Source organism: Rutidosis leptorrhynchoides, chromosome 3 (assembly GCF_046630445.1).
Source record: "Rutidosis leptorrhynchoides isolate AG116_Rl617_1_P2 chromosome 3, CSIRO_AGI_Rlap_v1, whole genome shotgun sequence".
Taxonomy (NCBI): Eukaryota; Viridiplantae; Streptophyta; class Magnoliopsida; order Asterales; family Asteraceae; genus Rutidosis; species Rutidosis leptorrhynchoides.
In genome coordinates, this window is record NC_092335.1 from 635,083,309 (window position 1) to 635,109,842 (window position 26,534).

The 26,534-nt window shown below is 34.2% G+C and overlaps 3 protein-coding genes across 3 annotated transcripts; all 3 read right to left on the reverse strand.

The window, feature by feature from the left end:
• Positions 1–5,274: 5,274 nt before the first annotated feature.
• Positions 5,275–7,904, reverse strand: LOC139902377 (uncharacterized). Its single transcript, XM_071885010.1, has 3 exons — positions 7,258–7,904; positions 6,714–7,140; positions 5,275–6,474 (listed from the first exon to the last, which is right to left on the reverse strand). Exons 1-3 carry the CDS (start codon positions 7,902–7,904, stop codon positions 5,275–5,277), a joined length of 2,274 nt encoding a protein of 757 aa, XP_071741111.1.
• Positions 7,905–16,160: 8,256 nt separating this feature from the next.
• LOC139899067 (uncharacterized) lies at positions 16,161–17,645 on the reverse strand. Its single transcript, XM_071881881.1, has one exon. It carries the CDS (start codon positions 17,630–17,632, stop codon positions 16,202–16,204), a length of 1,431 nt encoding a protein of 476 aa, XP_071737982.1. The 5' UTR covers positions 17,633–17,645; the 3' UTR covers positions 16,161–16,201.
• A 5,401-nt stretch (positions 17,646–23,046) lies between these two features.
• On the reverse strand, positions 23,047–25,854 carry LOC139899068 (WRKY transcription factor WRKY24-like). Its single transcript, XM_071881882.1, has 5 exons — positions 25,484–25,854; positions 25,180–25,332; positions 24,456–25,078; positions 24,174–24,335; positions 23,047–23,770 (listed from the first exon to the last, which is right to left on the reverse strand). Exons 1-5 carry the CDS (start codon positions 25,757–25,759, stop codon positions 23,326–23,328), a joined length of 1,659 nt encoding a protein of 552 aa, XP_071737983.1. The 5' UTR covers positions 25,760–25,854; the 3' UTR covers positions 23,047–23,325.
• Between the last annotated feature and the right edge of the window lie 680 nt (positions 25,855–26,534).

Sequence of the window (26,534 nt, forward strand, 5' to 3'; positions counted from 1 at the left end):
AGTTACCTCAACAACTCGTGGCTGTACATAACACTTTCTACGTCTCGAATTTGAAGAAAATTTTTGCTAAAGAAGATCTCACTATTCCGTTAGATGAAATCCAAATCAACGAAAAACTTCAATTTATCGAAGAACCCGTCGAAATAATGGATCGTGAGGTTAAAAGACTTAAGCAAAACAAGATACCAATTGTTAAGGTTTGATGGAATGCTCGTAGAGGACCCGAGTTCACCTGGGAACGAGAAGATCAGATGAAGAAGAAATACCCGCATTTATTTCCAGAAGATACGTCAACACCTCCAACTGCTTAAAATTTCGGGACGAAATTTATTTAACGGGTAGGTACTGTAGTGACCCGAACTTTTCCATGTTTATATATATATTAAATGAAATTGTTATTTACATGATTAAGTGTTTCCAACATGTTAAGCAATCAAACTTGTTAAGACTTGATTAATTGAAATAGGTTTCATATAGACAATTGACCACCCAAGTGGACCGGTGATTCACGAACGTTAAAACTTGTAAAAACTATATGATGACATATATATGGTTATATATATAGTTAACATGATTTTATTATAAGTATGTATCTCATTAGGTATTTTAACAATGAGTTATATACATAAAAATGAGACTATTAATTTAAGAAACTCGAAAACGATATATATAACGATTATCGTTATAACAACATCTTAATAGGTACATATAAATCATATTAAGACTTATTTACATGAAATATCTCATAAAATTACAAAAATATGAGTAATCATTCATGACTTATTTACATGAAAACAAAATTACATATCTTTTATATCTAATCCATACACCAACGACCAAAAACACCTACAAACACTTTCATTCTTCAATTTTCTTCATCTAATTGATCTCTCTCAAGTTCTATCTTCAAGTTCTAAGTGTTCTTCATAAATTCCAAAAGTTCTAGTTTCATAAAATCAAGAATACTTCCAAGATTGCAAGTTTACTTCCAAGTTTTCTAAATCCATTCCAAGTAATCATCCAAGATCAAGAAACCTTTGTTACTTATAGTAGGTTATCTTTCTAATACAAGGTAATAATCATATTCAAACTTTAATTCAATTTCTATAACTATAACAATCTTATTTCGAGTGGAAATCTTACTTGAAATTGTTTTCGTGTCATGATTCTGCTTCAAGAACTTTCAAGCCATCCAAGGATCCTTTGAAGCTAGATCTATTTTTCTCATTTTCAGTAGGTTTATCCAAGGAACTTGAGGTAGTAATGATGTTCATAACATCATTCTATTCATACATATAAAGCTATCTTATTCGAAGGTTTAAACTTGTAATCACTAGAACATAGTTTAGTTAATTCTAAACTTGTTCGCAAATAAAAGTTAATCCTTCTAACTTGACTTTTAAAATCAACTAAACACATGTTCTATATCTATATGATATGCTAACTTAATGATTTAAAACCTGGAAACACGAAAAACACCGTAAAACCGGATTTACGCCGTCGTAGTAACACCGCGGGCTGTTTTGGGTTAGTTAATTAAAAAATATGATAAACTTTGATTTAAAAGTTGTTATTCTGAGAAAATGATTTTTATTATGAACATGAAACTATATCCAAAAATTATGGTTAAACTCAAAGTGGAAGTATGTTTTCTAAAATGGTCATCTAGACGTCGTTCTTTCGACTGAAATGACTACCTTTAAAAAAACGACTTGTAACTTATTTTTCTGACTATAAACCTATACTTTTTCTATTTAGATTCATAAAATAGAGTTCAATATGAAACCATAGCAATTTGATTCACTCAAAACGGATTTAAAATGAAGAAGTTACGGGTAAAACAAGATTGGATAATTTTTCTCATTTTAGCTACGTGAAAATTGGTAACAAATCTATTCCAACCATAACTTAATCAACTTGTATTGTATATTATGTAATCTTGAGATACCATAGACACGTATATAATGTTTCAACCTATCATGTCGACACATCTATATATATTTCGGAACAACCATAGACACTCTATATGTGAATGTTGGAGTTAGCTATACAGGGTTGAGGTTGATTCCAAAATATATATAGTTTGAATTGTGATCAATACTGAGATACGTATACACTGGGTCGTGGATTGATTCAAGATAATATTTATCGATTTATTTCTGTACATCTAACTGTGGACAACTAGTTGTAGGTTACTAACGAGGACAGCTGACTTAATAAACTTAAAACATCAAAATATATTAAAAGTGTTGTAAATATATTTTGAACATACTTTGATATATATGTATATATTGTTATAGGTTCGTGAATCAACCAGTGGCCAAGTCTTACTTCCCGACGAAGTAAAAATCTGTGAAAGTGAGTTATAGTCCCACTTTTAAAATCTAATATTTTTGGGATGAGAATACATGCAGGTTTTATAAATGATTTACAAAATAGACACAAGTACGTGAAACTACATTCTATGGTTGAATTATCGAAATCGAATATGCCCTTTTTTATTAAGTCTGGTAATCTAAGAATTAGGGAATAGACACCCTAATTGATGCGAATCCTAAAGATAGATCTATTAGGCCTAACAAACCCCATCCAAAGTACCGGATGCTTTAGTACTTCGAAATTTATATCATATTCGAAGGGTGTCCCGGAATGATGGGGATATTCTTATATATGCATCTTGTTAATGTCGGTTACCAGGTGTTCACCATATGAATGATTTTTATCTCTATGTATGGGATGTATATTGAAATTTGAAATCTTGTGGTCTATTGTTACGATTTGATATATATAGGTTAAACCTATAACTCACCAACATTTTTGTTGACGTTTAAAGCATGTTTATTCTCAGGTGAATAGTAAGAGCTTCCGCTGTCGCATACTTAAATAAGAACGAGATTTGGAGTCCATGCTTGTATGATATTGTGTAAAAACTGCATTCAAGAAACTTATTTCGTTGTAACATATTTGTATTGTAAACCATTATGTAATGGTCGTTTGTAAACAGGATATTTTAGATTATCATTATTTGATAATCTACGTAAAGCTTTTTAAACCTTTATTGATGAAATAAAGGTTATGGTTTGTTTTAAAATGAATGCAGTCTTTGAAAAACGTCTCATAAAGAGGTCAAAACCTCGCAACGAAATCAATTAATATGGAACGTTTTTAATCAATAAGAACGGGACATTTCAGAAACAAATACGTTCATGTAAAGTATCATATATCTAATACTTTGTTAATGTTTTCAGTTAATATTATATATTATATATACATATCTATATACACATAATTGTTCGTGAATCGTCGAACACGATCAAAGGGTAATTGATTACATGAATGTAGTTCCAAACTTTTTGAGATTCAACATTAAAAATTTTGCTTATCGTGTCGGAAACATATAAAGGTTAGGTTTAAATTTGGTCAGAAATTTCCGGGTCGTCGCAAATGGGAAGAGATATGTGACAGTGATATGTCAATATATATTACATAAATATGAGATATGTACAACTGTATAATGTTGACAATTACTCCCCCGCAGTCGTAGCAATCGGTTCCCGAATGCGTAGACTGGATCGAAATTCTTCTAATAATAGACGTGGTAACCCTTTTGTAAAAATGTCGGCTATTTGAAACCGTGTAGGTACATGTAGAATTCTGACTTCACCACGTGAAACTTTTTCCCGGACAAAGTGAATGTCGAGTTCGATGTGTTTTGTTCGTTGATGCTGAGCGGGGTTACCCGATAAATAAATTGCACTGACATTATCACAAAAAACAAGTGTGGCCTTCGAGATTGGACAACATAGTTCAAGTAGTAAATTTCTTAACCAACATGATTCGGCAACCACATTTGCGACCCCTCTGTATTCCGCTTCGGCACTTGAACGAGAAATGGTAGGTTGTCATTTAGAAGACCATGAGATTAAGTTGTCGCCCAAATATACACAGTATCCCGAGGTGGACCGTCTAGTGTCGGGGCACCCGGCCCAATCAGCATCAGTGTACGACACAAGAGAATGCGATGCAGACTTTGTGATGACAATGCCATGAAAGATAGTCCCCTGAATATATCGAAGTATACGTTTGAGAGCAAGTATATGTGCCTCATGTGGAGTGTGTATATGGAGACAGATTTGTTTAACTGCGTATGATATGTCGGGCCTAGTAAGGGTTAAGTATTGCAAGGCCCCAGCAAGACTTCGATAGTAGGAAGGATCCGGATAGGGATCACCAAGTGAAGCACTCTGTTTACCTCGAGTATCCACAGGTGTAGCGACTGGATTGCACGAGGACATACCTGCTCGAAAAATTATGTCACACGCATAAGCGCTTTGGTTCAATAATAGTCCATTACTGTTACGAGATACTGAGATGCCGATAAAAGAACTTAATGGGCCCAAATCTTTCATAGCAAATTCATTTGCAAGTTTACACATAAGGTGATCACGCAATCTGTTGGATGATGTAGCTAGGATTATATCGTCCACATTTAAAAGTAAGTAAGCAGTGTCCGTACCGTGACGATAAATAAAAAGTGAATGGTCATAATTGCTATGAGTGAAGCCAATAGTGTTAACAAAATCCGCAAACTGTTGGTACCATGCTCGTGGTGCTTGCTTCAAGTCGTAAAGAGATCGCTTAAGCAAGCATACGTGATTAGGACGAGAACGATCTTTAAAACCAACCGGTTGGTGCATGTATACCGTTTCATTTAGTTTACCATGTAAGAAAGCATTTTTAACTTCTAATTGGTGAATGGGCCATGACTTGGAAACGGCTATACTAAGCACAGCCCGAATAGTGGCAGGCTTGACCACCGGGCTAAATGTTTCATAACAATCAACACCAAGCTACTGACCACGACCATCGCCAACAAGACGAGCTTTATATCGCTCAAAAGTACCATCAGACCGTATTTGTGACAAAAAATCCACATAGAACGAATAATATGCATGTGTGGTTTGAGGGGCACAAGTTCCCACGTCTTATTATCAATCAAAGCTTGGTATTCATCAGTCATGGCACGGCGCCAATTAGGGTCGGCAAGAGCGATTTTTGGATTGGATGGTAGAGGAGATATAGAAGTAGTAGCAGAGAGATTAAAAGGGATCTTTGATTTATAAATTCCGGACATCGCACGAGTGGTCATGGAATGAGGTGGAGGAGGGGGAGTAGTATTTGGTGATAATTCAGAGGAAGTAGAATTTTCTGTGTACGTAGGAGAAATAGGCATGTTTGGTGAATTAGAAGTAGTAGTAATATGTGGACTAGTAGTCAAAGTAGTAGGGTAACAGAAGCATTTGTGGTTTCCAAAGTTGGGCCAGGAGAGGTAGTGGGTTCTGTTGAAAGTGGTGGTCCATTTGAATTTGGTGGATGGTCAGTAGATGAATTTGTATGAACAAAAGTATTATTATGAGTAGAATGTAGAAAGTAAGGATGTATGTTGTCATGTAGGAATTGATAAGATGGTGTGGAGGTGTTTGAAATTGAGGAGAAGGGAAATATATTTTCATTAAATAGAACGTGACGAGAAAGAATTATCTTTTTGGTAGATATATCATAGCATTTATATCCTCTATGGTTTTTCGGGTAACCTAAGAAAACGCATGGTGTTGAGCGTGGTTGTAGTTTTTTTATGGTTGTAGAAGGGATGAGAGGATAACACAAGCATCCAAAAACTTTTAAGTGTTGGTATTCGGGTATACGTTGATAAAGTAATTGAGTGGGAGAAAGATTATTAAGAAGTTTGCTAGGTAAAATGTTTAAGAGGTAAGTGGCCATTTCAAGAGCATGTGGCCAAAATGATTGAGGGACGGATGCATGTGACATGATCGTGCGCATTATGTTATTTATAGCACGAATTTTTCTTTCAGCTTTTCCGTTTTGAGAGGATGTATAAGGACAAGAAAAACGAAACACCATGCCATTAGTAGCACAAAAATTATGAAAAGATGTGTTATTGTATTCGGTACCGTTATCACATTGGAAGGCTTTTATTTGTTTGCCGAATTGCGTTTTAATTAGAGTTTGGAAGGTGAGAAAAACATTGTACACATGTGATTTGTGACTTAAGGGGACGGTCCATAAAAAATTTGTAAGGTCATCAAGAAATAAAATATAATAACGATGAACGTTAGTACTAACGACGGGTGATGTCCATAAATCGCTATGTATTATATCAAAAGGATTAAAAGTAGTAGAAGTAGATGCATAAAAGGGTAAACGAACATGTTTTCCAAATACACATGATTGGCATAAAGAAAGTTTATTAATTGAGTTGCATTGAACATAATTTTTATTGCGAAGGGATTTAAGAACATTGACACCCGGATGACTGAGACGTTGATGCCACAAATCTTGAACTGAAACTGAAAAAACAGAAGGAGAATGACGTTGATGCAGCTTGGATGGATCGAGAGGGTAGAGATCACCGGTGCTATTACACCACATTATGGGGGTCCCCGTCGGAAATTCCTTCACAGTAAAGCCAAATGGATCAAATTCAATGGATATACAATTATCAATAAAAAGACGACGAACGAAAATTAAATTTTTAATTAATTGTGGTGCATAAAGAATATTAGATAGAAAAAGAAGGCGGTTAGGATTAATGGGAAGTGAGGTGTGGCCGAACCCATGAATTGGTATGCCGTGCCCATTACCTACAACAATACGCTTAGAAGCATTTGAAGGATAATAAAACGTAAGTTTACCTGTAGAACCCGCCATGTGTGAGGTTGCGCCGGTGTCAAGGTACCAATTTTCGTCAGGGGGTTTAGACTCATAGAATGCATGGCAGCCTCGATGTCCGTTGGTGTAGAGGATGTAACTGAATTAGCATAAGAAGCATTGGGCCGTGGACCTAAAATACCAGGCTGAGATGAGCCTGCCGTGGGCCTTGGCCAACCAACTGTTGGGTACGGGCAGGGGGGTGGGGAAGCCCAAGTATTGTTTTGCCAATTCCATGAATTATAGGACCATGGTGTAGGAGGCGGCCCAGATTGAAAAGGCTTATTGGGCCCAACATTAGAAGTCTGTCCAGAGTTGTAGAAATTGGTACGCTGGTAATTACGATGCGAGTTTGAACGCCCACGACCAGAGTTATGTCGACCACAAAATTGATTACCTCGATTAGATCCTCTGCCACGATAATTATTGCTTCGATTGTGGTTGTTTCCTGTTGGTGATGGCGCACTAGGGTTGACGGTGGTTATGAGTGCCGCACCGGCGGTTGTAGCAGAGTGAATAGCAGTTTACTGTCGGCGAGTTTCTTCCAAAATTAACATCGATCGAGCCTGGTAGAAGGAAGGAAGTGGCTTGGTGAAGGCGAGAAGAGTGCCGATTGAATGATATGCGTCGTTTAAACCGGCGATGAGTTGAAGAACGAGTTGCTTGTCTTTTAGGTTTGAACCAACATTATTCAGTTGGTCAGAGATGTTCTTTAGCTCTTGACAATAATAGGAGACATTGGTGAAGTTTTCAAGACGAATATTAGAGAAACGTTGTTGAAGGTGAATTGCCCTGGTTTGTTCATTATCATGAAAAATGCCTTTCAACCGATCCCAAACTTGGAGTGCAGTGGAATCTTTGGCCATAACAGTTTCCATAAGATCAATTGAGACTGTTCCATAGATCCATTGTAGCACAATGACATCCAATCGATCCCATGATTCAGTGGTTGTAGCAGATTCGGTGTTGGTTGTATTGATGGTGGATTCAGTCGAAGTAGATGAAGATGTAGGTTGAGGAGTAATATGATCGATCACATTGTAAGCCTTGCAATGGATCTTAAAAAGTTCAGACCAGGCACCATATTTGCTATTGTCCATCTCTAAGGTAATTGGAATGAAGTTTTTGATATTGTTGACTGTTACAGCAGGATGGAATTTGTTGTTTTCGGCCATGGAAAAAGATGAAAAGATGACTGTGAAAAGAAGAATGAAACAGGAGAAAGATAGATGGCAGTCTGATACCATAAAGGAGTGATAATCCTTGATGCTTTCATTCCAATCTCAAGGTACATATATACACGGATTACATTGTCTATTTTTGGATAATATGCCAAATCTTCTAATACAATGGGAAGAGATATGTGACAGTGATATGTCAATATATATTACATAAATATGAGATATGTACGACTGTACAATGTTGACTATTACTATCGTTCAAATTTTATCGATGCCCCCAGAAGGATGCCCGTAAATTACTTAAGTTTGAACTTTTAATTCAATCAAATCCTAGTCGATAAGGAAAAAAATATGGTCAAAACGATAAAAGCTTAATTACATAATCTGAATTATCAACAATTTAATTAACAAAAGTTCTAATGTTCAAACCTCACTGGTAGTGTGTCGTGAAGCTTCTAAACACTATTGAAGACAACACCTTATAAGGGCTCGTAAATTTGAGTAGAAATACTCCTATCCCCGGATAACATGAATAAAGAATCCTTATTCATTTATTTCCCCACGCTTTACACTTTCATAATATCACCTCAAAAATTCATTCAAGCTCCGCCACTACGCAAAACAAGCAATTTTCGGTACAGGTTATGTACTCCTACATTTATTTGTTAGGCTCGCCTACAATTGAAGTGTATTTATTTATCTTTTTTAACTTAAATTATTGTACTTAAACATTATATATATAGTATTAAATATTAAATAATCAAATGTAGAGAATTAACTATCGGATATATACATGAATAAATATGAGACATGATTCATTTCACCCAAGAAGGATTTTAGACCATATATCAAACACTCCCCTCCATGCCTACAGGGCCACTAATGTCTAAATGACAATCTTCTCTACTCCCACGCCATTTGGTTACAAGTATTTTTTTTTTCTTTCTATTCATTAATTAATCAAATAATACATTTAGATAAAGTTTATTTTGTTCAACTACACGAAAAGCCGGATATTTCTACTCAGATGTACGCAATCTATTCGATTATTCTATGACCGCTTTTTACCCCTATTCCTCACCACGCCAAAATATGTTTCCACCAATGGTTTGTACATGAAACTTTTTGAGAGTGACTTACAACCCAGTTACTAGATTATTTTGAGATGGTTTTGTAGAAGATTAAAAGTGAATTTCTAACGTTTACAGATGAGAGCATTACATAATATATGAGTACAATAACTTGTTCTACAAGAATACAAACTATACAAGAAAACAAATCCTAGCTAAAGAATTATAGTTACATTCTAACTCTACAATCATGTAAATATATATATATATATATATATATATATATATATATATATATATATATATATATATATATATATATATATATTTGAATACTTGTCTTTATCAAACCCTCCCCGATAGACGACCGAAAGGTGAGAACGGTCATGGACATAAAAGCACCAAACATAACTCGAGAGAGAGGTTTGGTGAAAGAATCCGCAAGCTGATCATATGAAGAAACATGAGTGACAGGCAACATGCCAAGTTGAACATGTTCGCATATAAAATGATAAGCAATAGCTAGTGTTTCATACATGAATGAAACACCGGGTTAACACTCAACTTAGTAGCTCCGGGATTATCACAGTAAATAACAGTTAACGTCGGAGAAGATGACCCCATTTCATGCAAAAGATTACATATCCATAGAATTTCTGACGTAGTAGAAGCAACACCCTTATACTCAATTTCAGTAGACGATTGAGAACGAAATTGTTGCTTTTTAAAAGCTCTAACTAATAGGGTTACAACCAAGGAAAACAACATGGATCATAATGGATGTATAATCATCTTTGTTATCACCCCCAATCCGTATAAGAGAAACATGAAGCTGCAAAGGAGATTCTTGATACAGCATAATGCCAAAATACCATTATCAAGCATGCTATTAGGATAACGAAGAATCCATTTAATGCCAACCAGAGATCACTTACGAGGAGCATGCATGATTTGTGATAACCAATTTACTGTAAACACAACATCGTGACGCGTAAGTGTAAGGTAATGCAAACCACCAACGAGAAATCCATATTCGGTTGTATTGTTTATCAGTTTTCCTGATCGCAACTGAAGAATAGTATTGGTAGCCTTGGCGTTGCAGCAGGATTTGCAAAAGGCATTTGTGCTCGCTCTAGCAGGTCAACAATGTATTTGCGCTGACACGTTAATAAACCCTGCAAAGATGGGATAACTTCAACACCTAAAAAATAAGATAACGTACCAAGATCATTTGGAGCAAATTTCGTGGCCAAGCATTAAATAAACTCATTTAGGAAGCTCGTGTTAGGACTCGAGAGAGCACTGTCACCCACAAAGACAATCAAATAAATAGGAGCATTCTTAGTATTGTTGATAAACAGTGAAGCATCAGAGATGGATCGTCGAAATCCATAACCAAGTAGAAACGTGGTAAACTCATTATACCAAGCCTGAGGCGCTTGTTGAAGCTCATATATCGCCTGGCAAAGTTTGCATATATGATCTGGAAACTTAAGATCAGAGAACCTAGGTGGTTGAGCCATGTAAACATCTTCCTGAAGTGTGCCATTAAGAAACTCATTATTGATATCTAGTTGGCGAAGTGACCAATTTTGCATGACATCAGGACATAACAATGTACGGATGGTGGCAGGTTTTTAACAATTGGGCTGAAAGTTTTTGTGTAATCCACTCCTGGACGTTACAGAAAACCTTAGATGTTAATGGGTCAGCAAGCATGGCATCTTTCCATAAGGGGTCGTCTACAGGTAAAGCTTAGATGTTAATGGGTCGGCTAGAGCTTGAGCAATGGAAAAAAAGACTTAGGAATATTAAATTTTAATGACGATGATATGAACTTAAACGTATCTAAAGATGGGTGACCTAAACGATGATGTTAATCACTTGTAGTTGCTTGAGCAGAAGAGTAGGCGCATATGGACGAGATGGCGGATTGAAAGGGATAAGTGCAATGTTTAGGGAGCCTCGTGACTAGAGTGGTTCAAGTTAGCCGATTCTTCATAACAAAAAAAAAAAAATCTGAAGTAAAATTGATTAGTAAATAATTATCTTTGCATAATTGAAACATGGTTTGGTGACGAGGAGTTATCGACTGATATAGTTGCCGATGGTGCAGGAAACGAGCCCTCCAACTGAATAATCCGTACCTTCGAGTGTGGATTGAATATGAAGTTTCCCTGAGGTATAGTTTACTAGCGTGAGCTTAAGAATGTTTGAAAGAAAGACGATGATGATTGGAGTTTTGGGATCGACATCGTTAGGAATAGTATTCGAAGACATGGGGAACGATTAGAGTTTCCATTTAGTTGAGTGGTTACCGCTCTTCTAGGTGTCCGTGAGGTCTTGTGTTCGAGTCTCACTTGGGGATTATAGAGTCATCTGGAGGCATCGTTGTCTGAGCTTGTCCTATGGCAGTTGTTCAGGGGGTGCTTCTCAAATGTAACTGCACGCAGAGCATGTCACATGCCAGTTGTCGATGGAACATTATTGACACGTGAAACAGATATGATCGAGTGGTGGATATTCTTTGGTGGTCCCCGTCATCGACCCCATTCTTGTTGTAAATAAAAATAGGAAAACAAATTATGAGAGCATTACAGTATATAGGAGTATAATAACTTGTTCTACAAGAATACGAACTATACAAGGATATAAATCCTAGCTAAAGAACTATGGTTATACTTTAACTTTACAATCGTGTAAATAAATCTCTATATAAGGTAGATATATATTTTATATCTATACTTACAAGGTTTTAACTAATAAAATAAGTTTAAAATGTTTATTTTCCTTTAATCTTGTTTTTTCTTTTTATTCTTGTGTTTTTATGTATGTATTTAATTTAATTTCAATTAGTGTTGTAACAAGCACTTTTTTTTTTTTTTGGTAAGCGAGGAACCCTTCTATGAACGAGTACATTGGCTCCTCCATATAAGGTAAAATCTCGGGTAATCAAGCCCCCCGAGCGCAAGACCTGGTACCAGGTGAATTGCGCATTATGCGCACCCTCTAGTCACACTTCCTTTTTGAACAATTTGGCATAGCCAGGAATTGAACCCGGGTGGTTTGCTTCATTGGGCAACTCGGTAGCCACTCAGGCAACTCGGTATGTTTGGCAGAACTAGCTGGTAGCTATTAGCTGGTAGCTGAAAGATGAAAGCTGAAAAATGAAAGATGGTAGCTGAAACTTTTTAGATATATTTAAGTGTTTGACAAGTAGCTGGAGCTGTTAAAAATACGATAAAATGACAAAAATGGACATAAGAAAAATAACACGCTTAATGTTAAATTAACATATGTATGAGCATATAATACACGGATGATTATAATTATTCTTTATAATCATCCTAACATAGTTAACCAATTATTATATTAATTATATTATATTATTATTATTGTAACATATTATATATATATACTATTAGCATAATAGCATACGCATGGCTTTCAATCTATATAAAACATACATACTGTAGTTAGTTTTCGAGCAATGTTTAGTCTTTTTTCCAAGCTTTTGATGTAAATTCTTTTTTTGTTTATGAATGCAGTTTAGCTTTTCAACGTGAGAGTATACATGTACGTGAGAGAAGTCCTACAATTTAGGAAGGCTATCTAAGTAAATAAATATCAAAAAGCTCTTGTGATTTCTCAAACGCTAGATACAAAAGCGTTTAAAATAGGAGCTTTTCCAACACTCAAAAAGCTTTAAGCTCCTTCAACCAAACGAAGCTTTTTATTAAATAGAAGCTTTTTCATAAAAACTAAAAGCTAAAAGCTCCAAAAAATTGCGTGCCAAACATGCCCATAATGTGAATCAGTAGCGTTAAACAATAGCTATTGTATACCTTTTTGGTATATGGTAGAGAAATGAGTATATAAAATAAGTGGGAGATCCCAATAAATCAAACTTTGAGTTATGTGCGAACTTTGGAGTTGTTAAGAAGAGATCGTTGGTTCCTTTCATGAATAAGTGTGTTGTTTCCCATATGAAGAACAATCTCTCTTATTTTTCTTTTGACCAACCAATCATTTACCCATGAATTTTAAATTAACAACATCAAAACTATAAATTCCATAAGAAAAAAAGATATGGTGAATCTAATTTGAACGATTTTACGCAATCTAGAAAGGTTAAACGAAGACACTATTAAGGGAACAAGTTGCCATAGAAATTCGCTTTGTTTTCTTCTATATACGGAGTATAATTTTACTTAAATTATGTATATCAATTTTATAAAAGTAGAAAGGGTTTGAGTACAAAGTGAGTGAGGTAGTCAACGATGGAATGGTTATGAAACAAATTGAGGAAAGTTGTACTATACTCCGTATCTCATTTAAGATTCTAGACTAATACTTGATTGGGCCAAATTTGGCCTATACATGAAGTTATTTCTAAAGAGACTGATCCATGAGAAAATAAGGTTAAGTTATCAAAATTACCCGGTCTTAAAATTCTAAATTTTTTACCCTTCTTTTTGTTGTAAGGTATAACTAACTAGGAAGTGGTCCGGAGGCCAACTACGTTGAGCTCGAAAAAGAAAGTTAAAAAAATGGAAAAAGACAAAATAGATGAAGCCACGCCGATGTTAGCATGCAATATACCTATTGGAATGGAATGGAATTGGTCATTCAATTTATATTTCTCTTCATGCGCATATCTGCGCATGTTGATTTCACGTACATAATTGCGCTCTTATACGGTAAAAAGGCAAGTCAATGCGCATAATTGTCATATATTGTGTAGTCATTGACCAAATCCATAAGCACGTGTCATGCGGTATGCGTGATATGCGCACAACCTCTAAAGTCAGTTAAACAAATCATGTTCGATTAAGGATATGATTCTTTCCACAATTTAAGCCGATATTATTGTATGCAAGTTATGGATGGGATAAGGTCGGTTTGAATTGTGCTAAAATTAGAGTTTGCCTATAAATATACACCCTAGAATTTATAACCGACACACAACATTACGTAGCTTAAAGCTCCGTCGGATTCAATACATGTGATTGGGTATTTACGTAGCATTCATCTCAAGGTTTCCATGCCAGTCTTTTACGACGGTAACCTACAAACCTTCTATGGGCCATCGATCAACGAACGTTATTGATGGTGGACTTAACATTTAACCACCGATCAATATCATCATATCGATCTAGGTTATTCACAGTAATTTGACCGGAGAGTTAAATTCTAAGATCATTTAGGAATATACATGCTTAGAACATATGTAAACATATACGTACTTTATATATACGCTTAGATATATTTTCCCTACTTTTATCGTTAAAAAATATATGGGTTTGGCTAACTCATGTCGTAAAGGCATGAGTTAAGCCTCAATTATTTCACTCAAAAATTCTAAATATATCACAAAACTAATTCATTAAACTCTCAAATTTCCAAATTTACATGTTTATTAATTACACTCTTATAATATTCATGGAAATATTTACATCATTAATTGTCCTTAACAACTGTCCTTAAGGCACAAGTTAGATTTTCCAAAGAAATATTTCTCCTACTTTATCTATAGTTAATATTAAAATGCTAAAATGATGATATCATTATTAGGCTAATTCTTTTGTTAAGAAAAAATCAAAAAGAAAAAAAAGAAATCTAAGCATGGTGGGTCATTGTTGTAAAAAACCCGATTACTCGCCGATTAATCCCCGATTAATCATTTTTAGAAGCAATCCGTTCCGATTTTCAAAAATCCGTTTAATTAAACGGTCAACGTCAATTGATGGATCAAAATCGAATTTGATAATAAAAGTCAGTCGAAGTAAAAAATGGTTAACATTTTAACATGAATTTAAACTAAAATTTTATAGTTTTGAAGCAAAATGAATAATTTTAGACAATTACGTTAAATATTATCTTTATATTTATGGTTTTTTCCTATAGTTACACCTATAATTTTTAAAATTTAATAATTAAATGTATACAGCACCATCCGATTAATCTCTGAATTGCCGATTAATCCTTTTAAAAGTCGTACCGATTAATCCCCGAATAGCGAATTTTGCAACCTTGTGGTGGGTGATGTCAAAAAATCTATATAATTTTGAATTAAAATTAAATCTTATTAATTAATTATTTCTATTAAATCTTATTAATAATTATTTTAATTATTAAAATTAAATAATTTTGAATTATTTTAATTAATGATTTTGAATTGAGTACGGGAAGGTATAAAAGCTATGCAGAAGGAAATTAATTCTAAATTTATATTTTGAATTACACTTTTAAAATAAAATAACAACCAATATCATCTCTTATGATTGGATGTGTATTGTTTAATAAATATTTTAGGTGTTTGATGAAATGTTCATCTGACGAGTTTCTTTTTTTCTTTTTCTTTTTTTTTCTTTTTTGAAAAGCAGGCAAGAACTATATTAAACGAAACGAAAGTACAAAATGTACAGAATGTACAAAAAGCCACGAACTGCACACAAACATGAACCATGAGAAATAACCATGAAAACACCTGACGAGTTTCTTAGTCGGACTCTTTGATTCCACGGGTCATTAAACTAAATAACTTTAGTATTTACGTTCACTTAATACCTAAAACATATCATTAAACTGTTTCGTTTAAACAAACCCGTGATTCCACGGGGTCATTTCACTAGTATATATCATATACCTCATCTATTAAAACGAGTCAGAAGGCTAAAACTGGGCATCAGATAAATTCAAAAGCCACACATGCCTAGGCAATGAGTCCAATGATGACATTGGTTAGGCCCAATATCAGGCCCTAATACAAGGTTTACTTCTTTAAGATACATACATCAACTTTCCCAGACATCCCGAACTTGATGTTGTAGCAAAATTTTGTGATGAATTTTATTAAACAAATTATAAATTCTAGAGCTATTTTCTTACTAATGAGTAATGACCCCACCTCAATTTTTATTTCCTTCATATAGGTCATATAAAAAATTGCTACATAACAAGGCCAAAGACAAGCCATTCAGCAGTTACAGTATTTTGTTAACTTTGTTCTTTATTCATCTAACAAAAACATATTCTACCATGCAATGTTTCTACCAATTCCATACTATACTATCTATACATTTCTCCATTTCAACAGTATCATATAGACGTCATTTTATCGACGTCGATCAGTAGTATTTGCAACTCTACACTTAAAAACACTACCGAGCTACCTCGAATACAATTTTAGCTCGAAAATTTGACCCAAAACTATGAATCCTACCACCATTGATGAACCAAAACACCTTTCTCCCTTAATGAAGTAAACAACTCAATACATTCACTATACACCTTTTGATACTTTGTACTCCTTTCACCATTACAACATTTTTGCCATCTATTATAATGACATTCAAGAAACATTTCATCAATCAAACAAATCGCCCCGGTTTCAACCATTCTCTCAATCAAATCGAATTCCGACCCTTCCACATCCATTTTCATAACCACAAAATCTTTCTCAACAAAAGTATTCCTGACCCAAATCGCGAAATCGAACCCTTGTATCTTATTTGGATCCCTAATGAAATTAGTCGATGTTTGGGCCGATTGAACCCGACCCATTCCTTGTCCTTTTTCCTCATTCTTATTATTCGGTTCTCGATTGATCTCAAAAAACAACGACTCGTTTCTCACCCATGCCGCATAAGGCAAAAGGGTTATCTTTTTCTTGGATTCGTATTCTTGATGAAACCGTTTATCAGCTACAATCGCGAATATTTTGAAACTTTTGTTCTGGGTCGGGTAATGTTTCTTGAACCAACTTCCGATACTCGATCCATAGCTTCTCGCTCCAACATCGATATAAACGTATCGCGTTTTAAAGCTTATATCCGCCATTTTACTAAGATACTTAATATTCTTCAAATTTGTCTTGAATTCAATCCATGGTTTCAAAGGTTCTTCAACTATCAAAGGCTCCAAATTTCGAATCAATTCTTTTTTATACTCCGAAACAGAACAGCTTCCAGGGAAATTTCTCCGGCGCCGAAGAACCCGATTTTGTTTTCTCAACACAATTTCCCGAACAAGCGGAACTTTCCAATATTGAAACGCAATTTCGCGTGAGCGAATCAGTTTAAACGAATCGAATAAATCCAATAACGAATTCAAACTATACGAATCTTTCGATTCAGTGTGGATAACAAGATACCCTTCTAGTTTCAAAGTTCTTGATAACTCAGACGCAAAACGGGCCGGGTCATCGGAGCAATCAAGACCCGTGTGCGTCAAAAATTGAAAATCGAAAGAATCGTTCTGAAACGGGAGATAAACATTCTTTTTAGTCGATTTCGTATCCATTACACCCAATTGTTTCAACGCTGCTGTATATTGATGAAATTGGATTCCAATTGAAAGGGTTTTGGAATCAGTTGTTAAGAATCCATCAAAGATTAAATCTTGGAAAACATTGGCGTAATATTTCACCAGGTGTTTGTCGATTTCGGCTTCGAAGATACGGTAGTTTCCGGCGGATTTAATGGCGGCGGTGATTTTGGTAGTTGTGGTGGAGCTTTGGTAAAGCTGTCTAGCAAGAAAGAAAAGAACACCGAAAATAAGAAAATTTCTTGGGCGGAATACGGTGGTGATTGTGGTGGCGGAGACGGAATACTGTCGCCGGGAAGAAGATTGAGTTACCGGTGATGACATGGCAAATTTATTGTTTGAGTGTTAATTGGAATTGTAAAGAATGAAGAGAAGTTTGTTAGTGGGTGTTGTGTATATGTGAAAGCAGAATTTGAATAAAGTTAAAAATTGCGGGAGTTTGTGAAATTTACGATATTGCCCTCAACGGTTAAGAAGTCGTTAGCAAGAAAGTGGGCCGTTAATGGGCTTATTTGGATAAGGGCTAAAACTTAGATTTGAAAGCTACTTCACGTAACTTTTGGTTTAAAAATTGGTTCTGTCGTGTTCTGGAGCTTATGTTTTTAAATTCAATTCGTTTTTATTATATTGCAAAAGATAAAAAAAAAATTGTTTGAGACTTGCTAAAAGTAGAAGTTCAAACTCTTTTAAATCCTAAATACACCGTGCCAAATACACCCTTAATTTTAACCCTCAAGTTAATATACAACCTATAAATTAGTTTAATCCAAAACATGTGTTAAAAGATATATAAACCGTTCAAACTTGTCACACTATTATATATTCTTGGTGCCCTTTTTTACTTGCAAAATATTTCAGCTATTGTAATTTGTCATTTAAGTTCAGCTATTCTTCGTCCATACTTTTTTTTTCTTCGTGTTGGGTACGTGACAACGACAACTTAAAACCGACGCTATCCTCTTAACGTACTGGATTACACTTTACGTAACTATTCTTGTTTTTTCATTTGACTTTTCCTCATCATATAAGACGAATGTTAACACTAGTTAATTATTATTACCTTTCTAATTATTACCTTTCTAAATATATGTTACTCTAAAATAAGTGTAATAAATAGTTTTACCAACTCAAATCAACTTACCCATGTTCCCCCAAAGATGACATGACCATTTGAAAACGCCCATGATGACCAAAAACTATCTAAGGCTAATATTAACCCCGCATTACATTTTGCGCGTCACTTATGTGGCATCCACGCCCCTGACGCCTCTAACAGGGCGTCACCTTTAACGTTGAAGGGGCGCCAGTCACAAATCTGACATAAAAGAACGAATGCGTCAGAGATGTTTCAGTCAGTCAGAAACTACCATTATTTTTTATATATTATTAATTTATTTATTTTATACCCAACTTTCAATTATATTTTACCATATTACCCAAAATCTTTTCACTCACTCAAACTTAACACTCACTACTTATTTAACGTCATTGTCACGTCACAGTCAAAAACTCATTTTTTTCACCCAACTGCTTGCAAGTCACCCCTAAGGTTAAAATCGGTCTAAGGCCTTAATTAGGAATCACAATGGGCTTCGAAAAATCCGCGATTCACGGATATCCGTTTAGTGATGGGTGGGTAAAAGCTTGAAATCTTACCTGCGGGTTCGGGTATGGGAAAAAAAGTGTACCGTCGGCGGGCCGTGGATATGCAAAATCTGTCGCGGGTAAAATTCGATTCACGAATCTATTAGAGTTTTTTAATTTACCCGCATATATATACATACAAATATTATTTATATTTGTTATTACTGGATAGGATATGATAATAATAATAATAACAATAATAATTTAAAAATATATATATGTTATTGTGTAAATAATTATATAAAGATATTATAGATTATATACCTATATCTAAAAGACAAATTGAAAATGAACAGCACTATTCATTTCTTAACTTTTCGCAAACTTACCCCCTAACTTTCATTAAAATACAAATCGAACCCCCACTTTATACGTATATTTTTCTTCAAATTTCACAAGCTTACCCCCCTAACTTTTATTAAAATACAAATCGAACCCCCACTTTACTAACTTTTTTTTCTTTACTAATATTCAATTTTCACAAACTTAACCCCATAACTTTTATTAAAATACAAATCGAACCCCCACTTTATACGTAAAGTTTTTTCAAATTTCACAAACTTAACCCACTAACTTTTATTAAAATACAAATCGAACCCCCACTTTACTAACTTTTTTTTTTTAAATAAAACCCGAACGCTAAAAGAAGCAACTTTCACAAAAGGAACAACCCTTCAATGTTATGTCGAATTTTTTTTTTTTTTTACAAAATAGATCAAGACTTTTTTTTTAACTCGCATTCAAAACGGAGCCCCCGGCGCGAAGCGAGGGCTCCACAACTAGTATAATCTAAAAGACTAATAATTTAATTACCACAACAAAGATTGTTGTAATTTAATTATTTGTTCGAAAGGTTCAATTTTTCTTTTTTTTTGAACGGCAATTTTGACATCGAATACTCTCATTTGTCACTCACACACATGTTCGGGCAGAAACTCGAACCGCTAACCAGAGGACATTGAACCACAATCCATACGGGCATGTGGTCGAGCCTTTATCCCATCGAGCGGGCCGGTAAAACCTCCCTATAGGGTCAATATATACTACCACTATTAGTGTTCAATTGGTTTGAAGAAATCAGAGGCATTCATAAGGATCGAACCCATGACCTCTCCCTATCCCATAACTCAAGGACATGGGGTAAACCGTTGGGTATGCCCGCAACGCAGTGGCGGTACCAGGATTTTTTTCACCGGGGGCAAAAAAAAATTAAAACTGTAACAATTTTTTTGGGCAAAAGTATGGAGGTTTTGGGACAAAAAATTGAGGTTTTTAGGCAAATCATGAAGGTTTTGGGGCAAAATTTGAAGGTTTGTGGGCAAAATTTGAAGATTTTGGGGTAAAATTTGGAGATTTTTGGGCAAAATTTGAAGGTTTTGAGATTTAAGTTTTGGGCCAAAAAAAAAATCCACCGGGGTCAAAGTCGAAATATTCAAAAAAATTTATGCTAAAAATTGCAAATCCACTGGGGGCGGCTGCCCCCGCTTGTCCCTTCATAAGATCGCCCATGCCCGCAAGTTCTTTGATTATTCTAATCAATGTCCAGGATAATATTTATAGCGCTTGCAAAGGTTGTAATAAATCTTCTTTTGTGATATATTAAGGAAATGTATTTGAATTTTCAACGATAAAGACTTATGTCATAATATTAAATATTGAATTATATAGGATCCGCATGTAAAACCGTGACTCATGGATATTCGCGGGCAAGGGTATGGATTCAAAAATAAATCCGCTAATGAAGATCCACGGGTTCATCAGTTGACAAAAGATCAACGAGTACGAGCGATGGATCTAGTGGATACGAATTCATAACCCGCGGGTGCCATCCCTACTCTTGATGCGAGCTAAAGGTTGTCCAGTTACCTACATGTAAAACATGATATTCATTCACTCTACTTTTATAATCAATCAATGTAATGTAATAATCTATAAAATAAAATAATCGGTTCCGTTGCCTTATTGACTTAACGTATCAAATCTTGGAATCCTAGCTTCTCCTTTTTAACTATTATACGACAGATAAAAAATGATATTGGTAATTGTCGACATAGAAAATTTACTCATGTTTCAAAGATTTAAAATAGTTGTTCATGTACAAAAATAAAATGTCTGTTATATAAAAAGAAAAGAAACATATTTACGCAATAGTTAATCTCATCATCTTTTTTGGTGGATGGGGAAGGGTTAACAGTACAAATACTATTAAAAATAATAAAAGAATGATTACATCAAAAAACACAGAATGATTACATTAAAACGCAACTGCTACTAACACCTAGCAGCCCATCAAATGACCAACTAGCTAAGTATAAAACACGAAAGCTAAACAACAAATCAACACACACTCATCATCTCAGTTAAAGAGTTTTATGTTTATGGTCGTTTTATTATGTGTCAAGTTTTTTATTAACTAATTAAAAAATAGTTAAGTTAATATGATAATTGATCGGTTAAAATTATAATTAATTGTTAATTATCAAAATTTGTGTTTAGCGAATGTAAATTTATAAGACCATCTTGAGGTGAAGGGAGGGTTGTGGCTCTTGTGTAGTACGTTGTAGGGAAGTTGTGCTAACACGGTAGTGTTGTGGAAAAAAGGGTTCATATGGTAGTGTTTTGTGTGAGAATGTTGTAGGATGTGACTAAATGTGATTCGTAGTCAAATGAAGATATGATATAGTTATTTGATTCGTTAGGAAAATATTGTGGCAAACATTGTAGGCTGCCACAAACTCACAACGCCTCATGCCACGCTTTGTAGGATTACCAATGCAATATTTGAAAACATAGAGAGTGGTGTTAGACAAAAAGTATATACATGATACATGATTATTTATTACAAGTAAAATGGATATAAGGCTAATGAGATATGGAATCAATAGATAATTAGTTTGTATGATTATAGAAAATTTAAAATATTAGAAATGAGATTTTAACTCGTCTTTAACCAACAATGCATTACGGAGTAATTTTATACCCTATCAGCTAGATATTCTAAGGCTTGAATTATTATATCGATATTATTGATTATTGATGGGGGAATTAAAATGAAATAAAATAAGTCATGAAAAGAGGCTTCTCAGAAAATGAAAGGTTGACCAGTGACTTTTATCATCGTGTTCAACAAGTTGATCTAGACTCTAGAGTCTCATGTCATCATCATGTCACTTAGCCATAAATCTTTGACGCATTCAAACCTTATGCACACCAATCCTATATTGTTATTTTGTTAATATCTACGTATCATTTAATTCACAAATAAAACTAGTTATTCCAAAAGTAAATTTGAAAGCCGAAAGGTACCTTTACAAGAATTTCATATATTACTTGTTTTCACACTAAATTCATTGGCTTTATTCGAAAATAATATACTAAACAGAAACAAGGTTAGCTTTAAACCGTAATTAAGTGGTTAAATTTGAAACAATTATGAGTTTGATAGTTGAAAATAAAATAGTGAACCTTCCATGTAAGGTACATGATTATGTCACCAATGACGCATCACGCACACTTTTGTTTAAATAATGTGAAATGTCATTCACCCTATACTTCAAAAACTTGTCACTCTCTACCTTCATTTAACATTTGTTTTACATTTTTTACCCATTTTTAACCATCCTCAAAAAAAAAAAAAAAAAAAAAAAAACAAGAATGAAAATTGAGCTCCACGACTTTAAGTGACTCATATTTAAAAGTATTTTCTTGACCATTCTTTGGTCCATATGTATTAAACACAAGTAACCATGTATTTCTTAATTAGATTTTTTTTATTTTTTTAATTTTTTTTTAAGCAACGAAACAATCCTATGAACGACCACATTGACTCCCTCGTAGAAGTATTTTGTTTATTGTATTTTATTTTATTTATTTCAAATTAGATTTTTTTATTGTATTTTATTTCAGTCAAATAAACATGAGTATTAGTGATCTTTGACATATTTCAATGAGCTTTTAGCCTAATACAGTATTTACTAGTAACATATGAATTTGTACGACTTGCATATTATTTTCAAATACAAATAGCATAGAAATGTGTAAGGAATGACACCAAGGTCTTAAAACATACAAATAATTTGAAGTTTTTTTTTATATATATTTGAAATAAACAAATATTACAATATATCCCCGATCATCTATAGTACATGAGACTTCTACATTGTTGAAGCCTCGAAACAATGAGGGTAACTAAAAATATAATTATGCTACTATGTGAATTTTTATTATAAAAAATTCATATGTATTGTGAAAAAAATATACACACAACAAACAAGATGGTACAGCAATAAAACAACAAAAGAATCTTTCGTGTATAACCTAATTAAGCCTTTAAAGGTAATAAGTGTGATCTCTAACCCTTTTTATAAAGAACTTCAAAATAGTAATGATTCCAAAAACATGTCATCTCGCGGTTCCTCTTTTGTTCCAGAAACCGCTCTATTCGAATCTTGTTGCTCATTGTAGTTAGACTTGAGCGCATTTTCGAATCTTGAAAATTTAAAACTTCCTGGATTCTGCAACATCTCTAACGTAAATGGTGCTTGATTATCAGATAATGGAGGAAACCTAGACCCGTTACTTGCATCAACTATTTTGTTGTTTGTTTGGTAATGAGGTATAGCCATTGGTTTAATTGACATAGTGGGCACATTGTTGCCAAGTGTGGCAGATTGTAACCTATGTCCGGACCCACGAGCCATAGGGACGTCATGGTTGTGTTTTCCCTCGTAGGTCGTTATAACCGACCTCATGTCTTGGGATGCGCGCTCAACGTGTTTTCTTACCGAACAACCAAGACTTGTGCATTTGTAGTAACTCCTAGAGAAATTAAAGCAAAGTACAATAACTTAATTAGACATCTAAAATAATCTTACTTTGAAATTAAAATGTTGTTTCTTTTACAACATGCAGAACTTATTATGTCTTACATCTTACATCTGTGCCTGCAAACATTGTTACTGCATAATGTTTGTTTTTCTGATTACATAGGATAAAATAATGTCTTATTCTGTTTGCAAACTCGCGGATTTAAATATATGCTTCTTACTGCTGCACACAATATTATGTTATTTTGCTGACGGGAAAAACAACAAACAGTTTTTACTATGCAGCATAAACATCTTTAAACCACATCTTCTGTACAGACGGAGTACGCTCTGACAAATATGTTAAAAAACAAACAACACCTAATTGTATGTATAAAAAGGTGCTTTCGTTTTACCTCGGATTAGGGTTTCCCTTAACCACTTTTTGGCCGTATTTTCTCCATCGATAACCATCATCGAGTATATCAATATCACTCAGAGTTTGAACCACAACGCGTGGTTCTCGTACTGTCCTAGTTCCTCCGATCATTGAAATTCCTTCGTTTTCTGACGGTTTCCTATAAAAAAAAAAGTACTACCAAAATTAGCAAAACAACAAATTTTTACTAATGTACAAAACTATATACCATTTTTATATTTTTATATACTTTCAAATAACAGAAAAAACTGAAATTTACCATCTTTTGGCTTCAGGCTGCTCTTCTTCATCAAAATCATCCCCACCTGACCTACTTCTACTCCTGTCAAAATCATCATCTCCAACCGAAATCGACGAATTTTCAGGTGTGGTAACAGAATCAAACTGCCCTGATCCATGAGAAGCATAAGACTGATTCTCATGGTAATCAAGATTACTTGAAACTTGACTCAACTGTAAAGTATTTGAACCAGCTGAAGAATTCGATGATCTTCTAGTAGATTGAGGTTTTGGATGATTATGACTACCCTTATATACAATTTCAGTAATCTGTCCATCTAAATTAGTTTCTAACTTCTTCTTCATCGAACAATTCGGAAACGTACACTTGTAATAACTTCTAGGATTCTCACTTCCTTTCACCTGCTTTTGTCCATATTTTCTCCAATTATATCCATCTTCTGATTTCTTATTTGTTAATTGATTGTTGAAGTAGTTGTTGCTGGTTGTGTAACCTGATTGGTAGCTTTGTGTTTGTGAATTAGAATCTGTTTGAATTGTTGAGATTTCAGGTGAAAAGCTTTGAACTTGAAGATGTTGATCTGTTTGCTCATAAGTTTTTGAATCTTGTTCTGTTGGTTTCTGAGTATTCCATACTTGCTCCTGAAATTGAATTATCAAATTGTTCATACATATACATACATATACATATACCCATTTTGTAAGAAACAAAAAAACTAATATGATTAATGATTAAAACTTACAGGGGGGTGATTTAATTGTGGTTGAAATGAGAAATCAGAGAAGCTTTTTTGCTCTTTTTTAATACTCTGTTCTTGGTTTTGAGTACTGCTGCTTAAATTCTTCCAATTTAATCCATTAAAAGGGAAGGACCCAGTTGTTGGAGATGGCAAAATCTGCAAAAAAGAGATTAAAAAATTTAACTTTTTTTCATTGAGGCATAACAACAAACACCTGGCAGGCAAACTTCATGTTCAGCTCAAAAATGGAAATTTTTAATTCTTTCGATCAAATTGGTATAAAATTCTAACAAATTCAGATACTTACGTGGGAAGAAGATAGTAGGACCGGAGAATCAAGTAGCTCCGCCGGAGATAAACCGACCGGAATTGCGAAGTAAGAAGAAGGTGAAATCGCCGGCGGGGAAATGGGTAGTGAAGGTGGAGGGATTGATTTGAATTTTGGTATGCCGGATCCGAGTCTGGCGGCGAGTCCGGGTGGTCGGGTGGCCGGAGATTGATCGGAAAAAGAAGACATGAAAGAGAAAGGTTGTGAATTTGATGGTGTTTGAATTGTGAGACTTGAAGACGTTGAAGAAGTCATAATAGATACAGTATAAAATATATTTATAGACAGATATAGATAGATACAGAAATATGTATATTTTGAGAGTAAAGTTTGGGGGAGGGGTTAAAAGAGGAAGAATGGAAATTGCACACGTAATGTTTTGTTTGATTTTATATGTCACACGGATCATAATAACCGCAGTTACATATTATTTTAAATTTTAAACATATATAATTTCAATGTCAGATAGATAGAATACTCTAGAAGATTAGAAAGCCTATAGATATAGAAGATACTAAGACCATCTTTATCGCTGAAGTTTAACGACCCGTTCATATCGATTATAAACGATTCATCTCAATTGATTTTATTGCGATGTATTGACCTCTATATGATACGTTTTACAAACATTGCATTCGTTGAAAGACAACTCATTTCAAAATATAACCTTTCGATACAAATGATATATGATTCTCCTAATATGAATGACTAATCTTTCATAACAGTCTTTTTGAACTCAATGACTTGAATGCAACGTCTTTTGAAATATACCATGAATGACTCCAAGTAATATTGCTAAATTGAGCAAATGCACAGCGGAAGATTTCTTTCGTACCTGAGAATAAACATGCTTAAAAGTGTCAACCAAAAGGTTTGTGAGTTCATAGGTTTATCATAATCATTCATTTTCATAATTTTAATAGACCACAAGATTTCATTTTTATATTACACATAACCTGTGTAATAAAATAGTACGCATAACCTGCGAATTAAAATCCATTCATATGGTGAACACCTGGTAACCGACATT

Bases quoted from the DNA above. Each gene is read 5' to 3' on its own strand.
- LOC139902377 (XM_071885010.1), bottom strand. From the start codon at position 7,904: ATGGCCGAAAACAACAAATTCCATCCTGCTGTAACAGTCAACAATATC. The intron at 7,141-7,257 runs GTAAACTGCTAT...TTATCGTGGCAG, and splicing joins TTGGAAGAAACTCGCCGACA to AGGATCTAATCGAGGTAATC. The intron at 6,475-6,713 runs GTAAACTTACGT...TTTACTGTGAAG, and splicing joins ACACATGGCGGGTTCTACAG to GAATTTCCGACGGGGACCCC.
- LOC139899067 (XM_071881881.1), bottom strand. From the start codon at position 17,632: ATGTCATCACCGGTAACTCAATCTTCTTCCCGGCGACAGTATTCCGTC.
- LOC139899068 (XM_071881882.1), bottom strand. From the start codon at position 25,759: ATGACTTCTTCAACGTCTTCAAGTCTCACAATTCAAACACCATCAAAT. The intron at 24,336-24,455 runs GTAAATTTCAGT...TTTTTTTTATAG, and splicing joins CAGCCTGAAGCCAAAAGATG to GAAACCGTCAGAAAACGAAG. The intron at 23,771-24,173 runs GTAAAACGAAAG...TAATTTCTCTAG, and splicing joins AAGGGAAACCCTAATCCGAG to GAGTTACTACAAATGCACAA.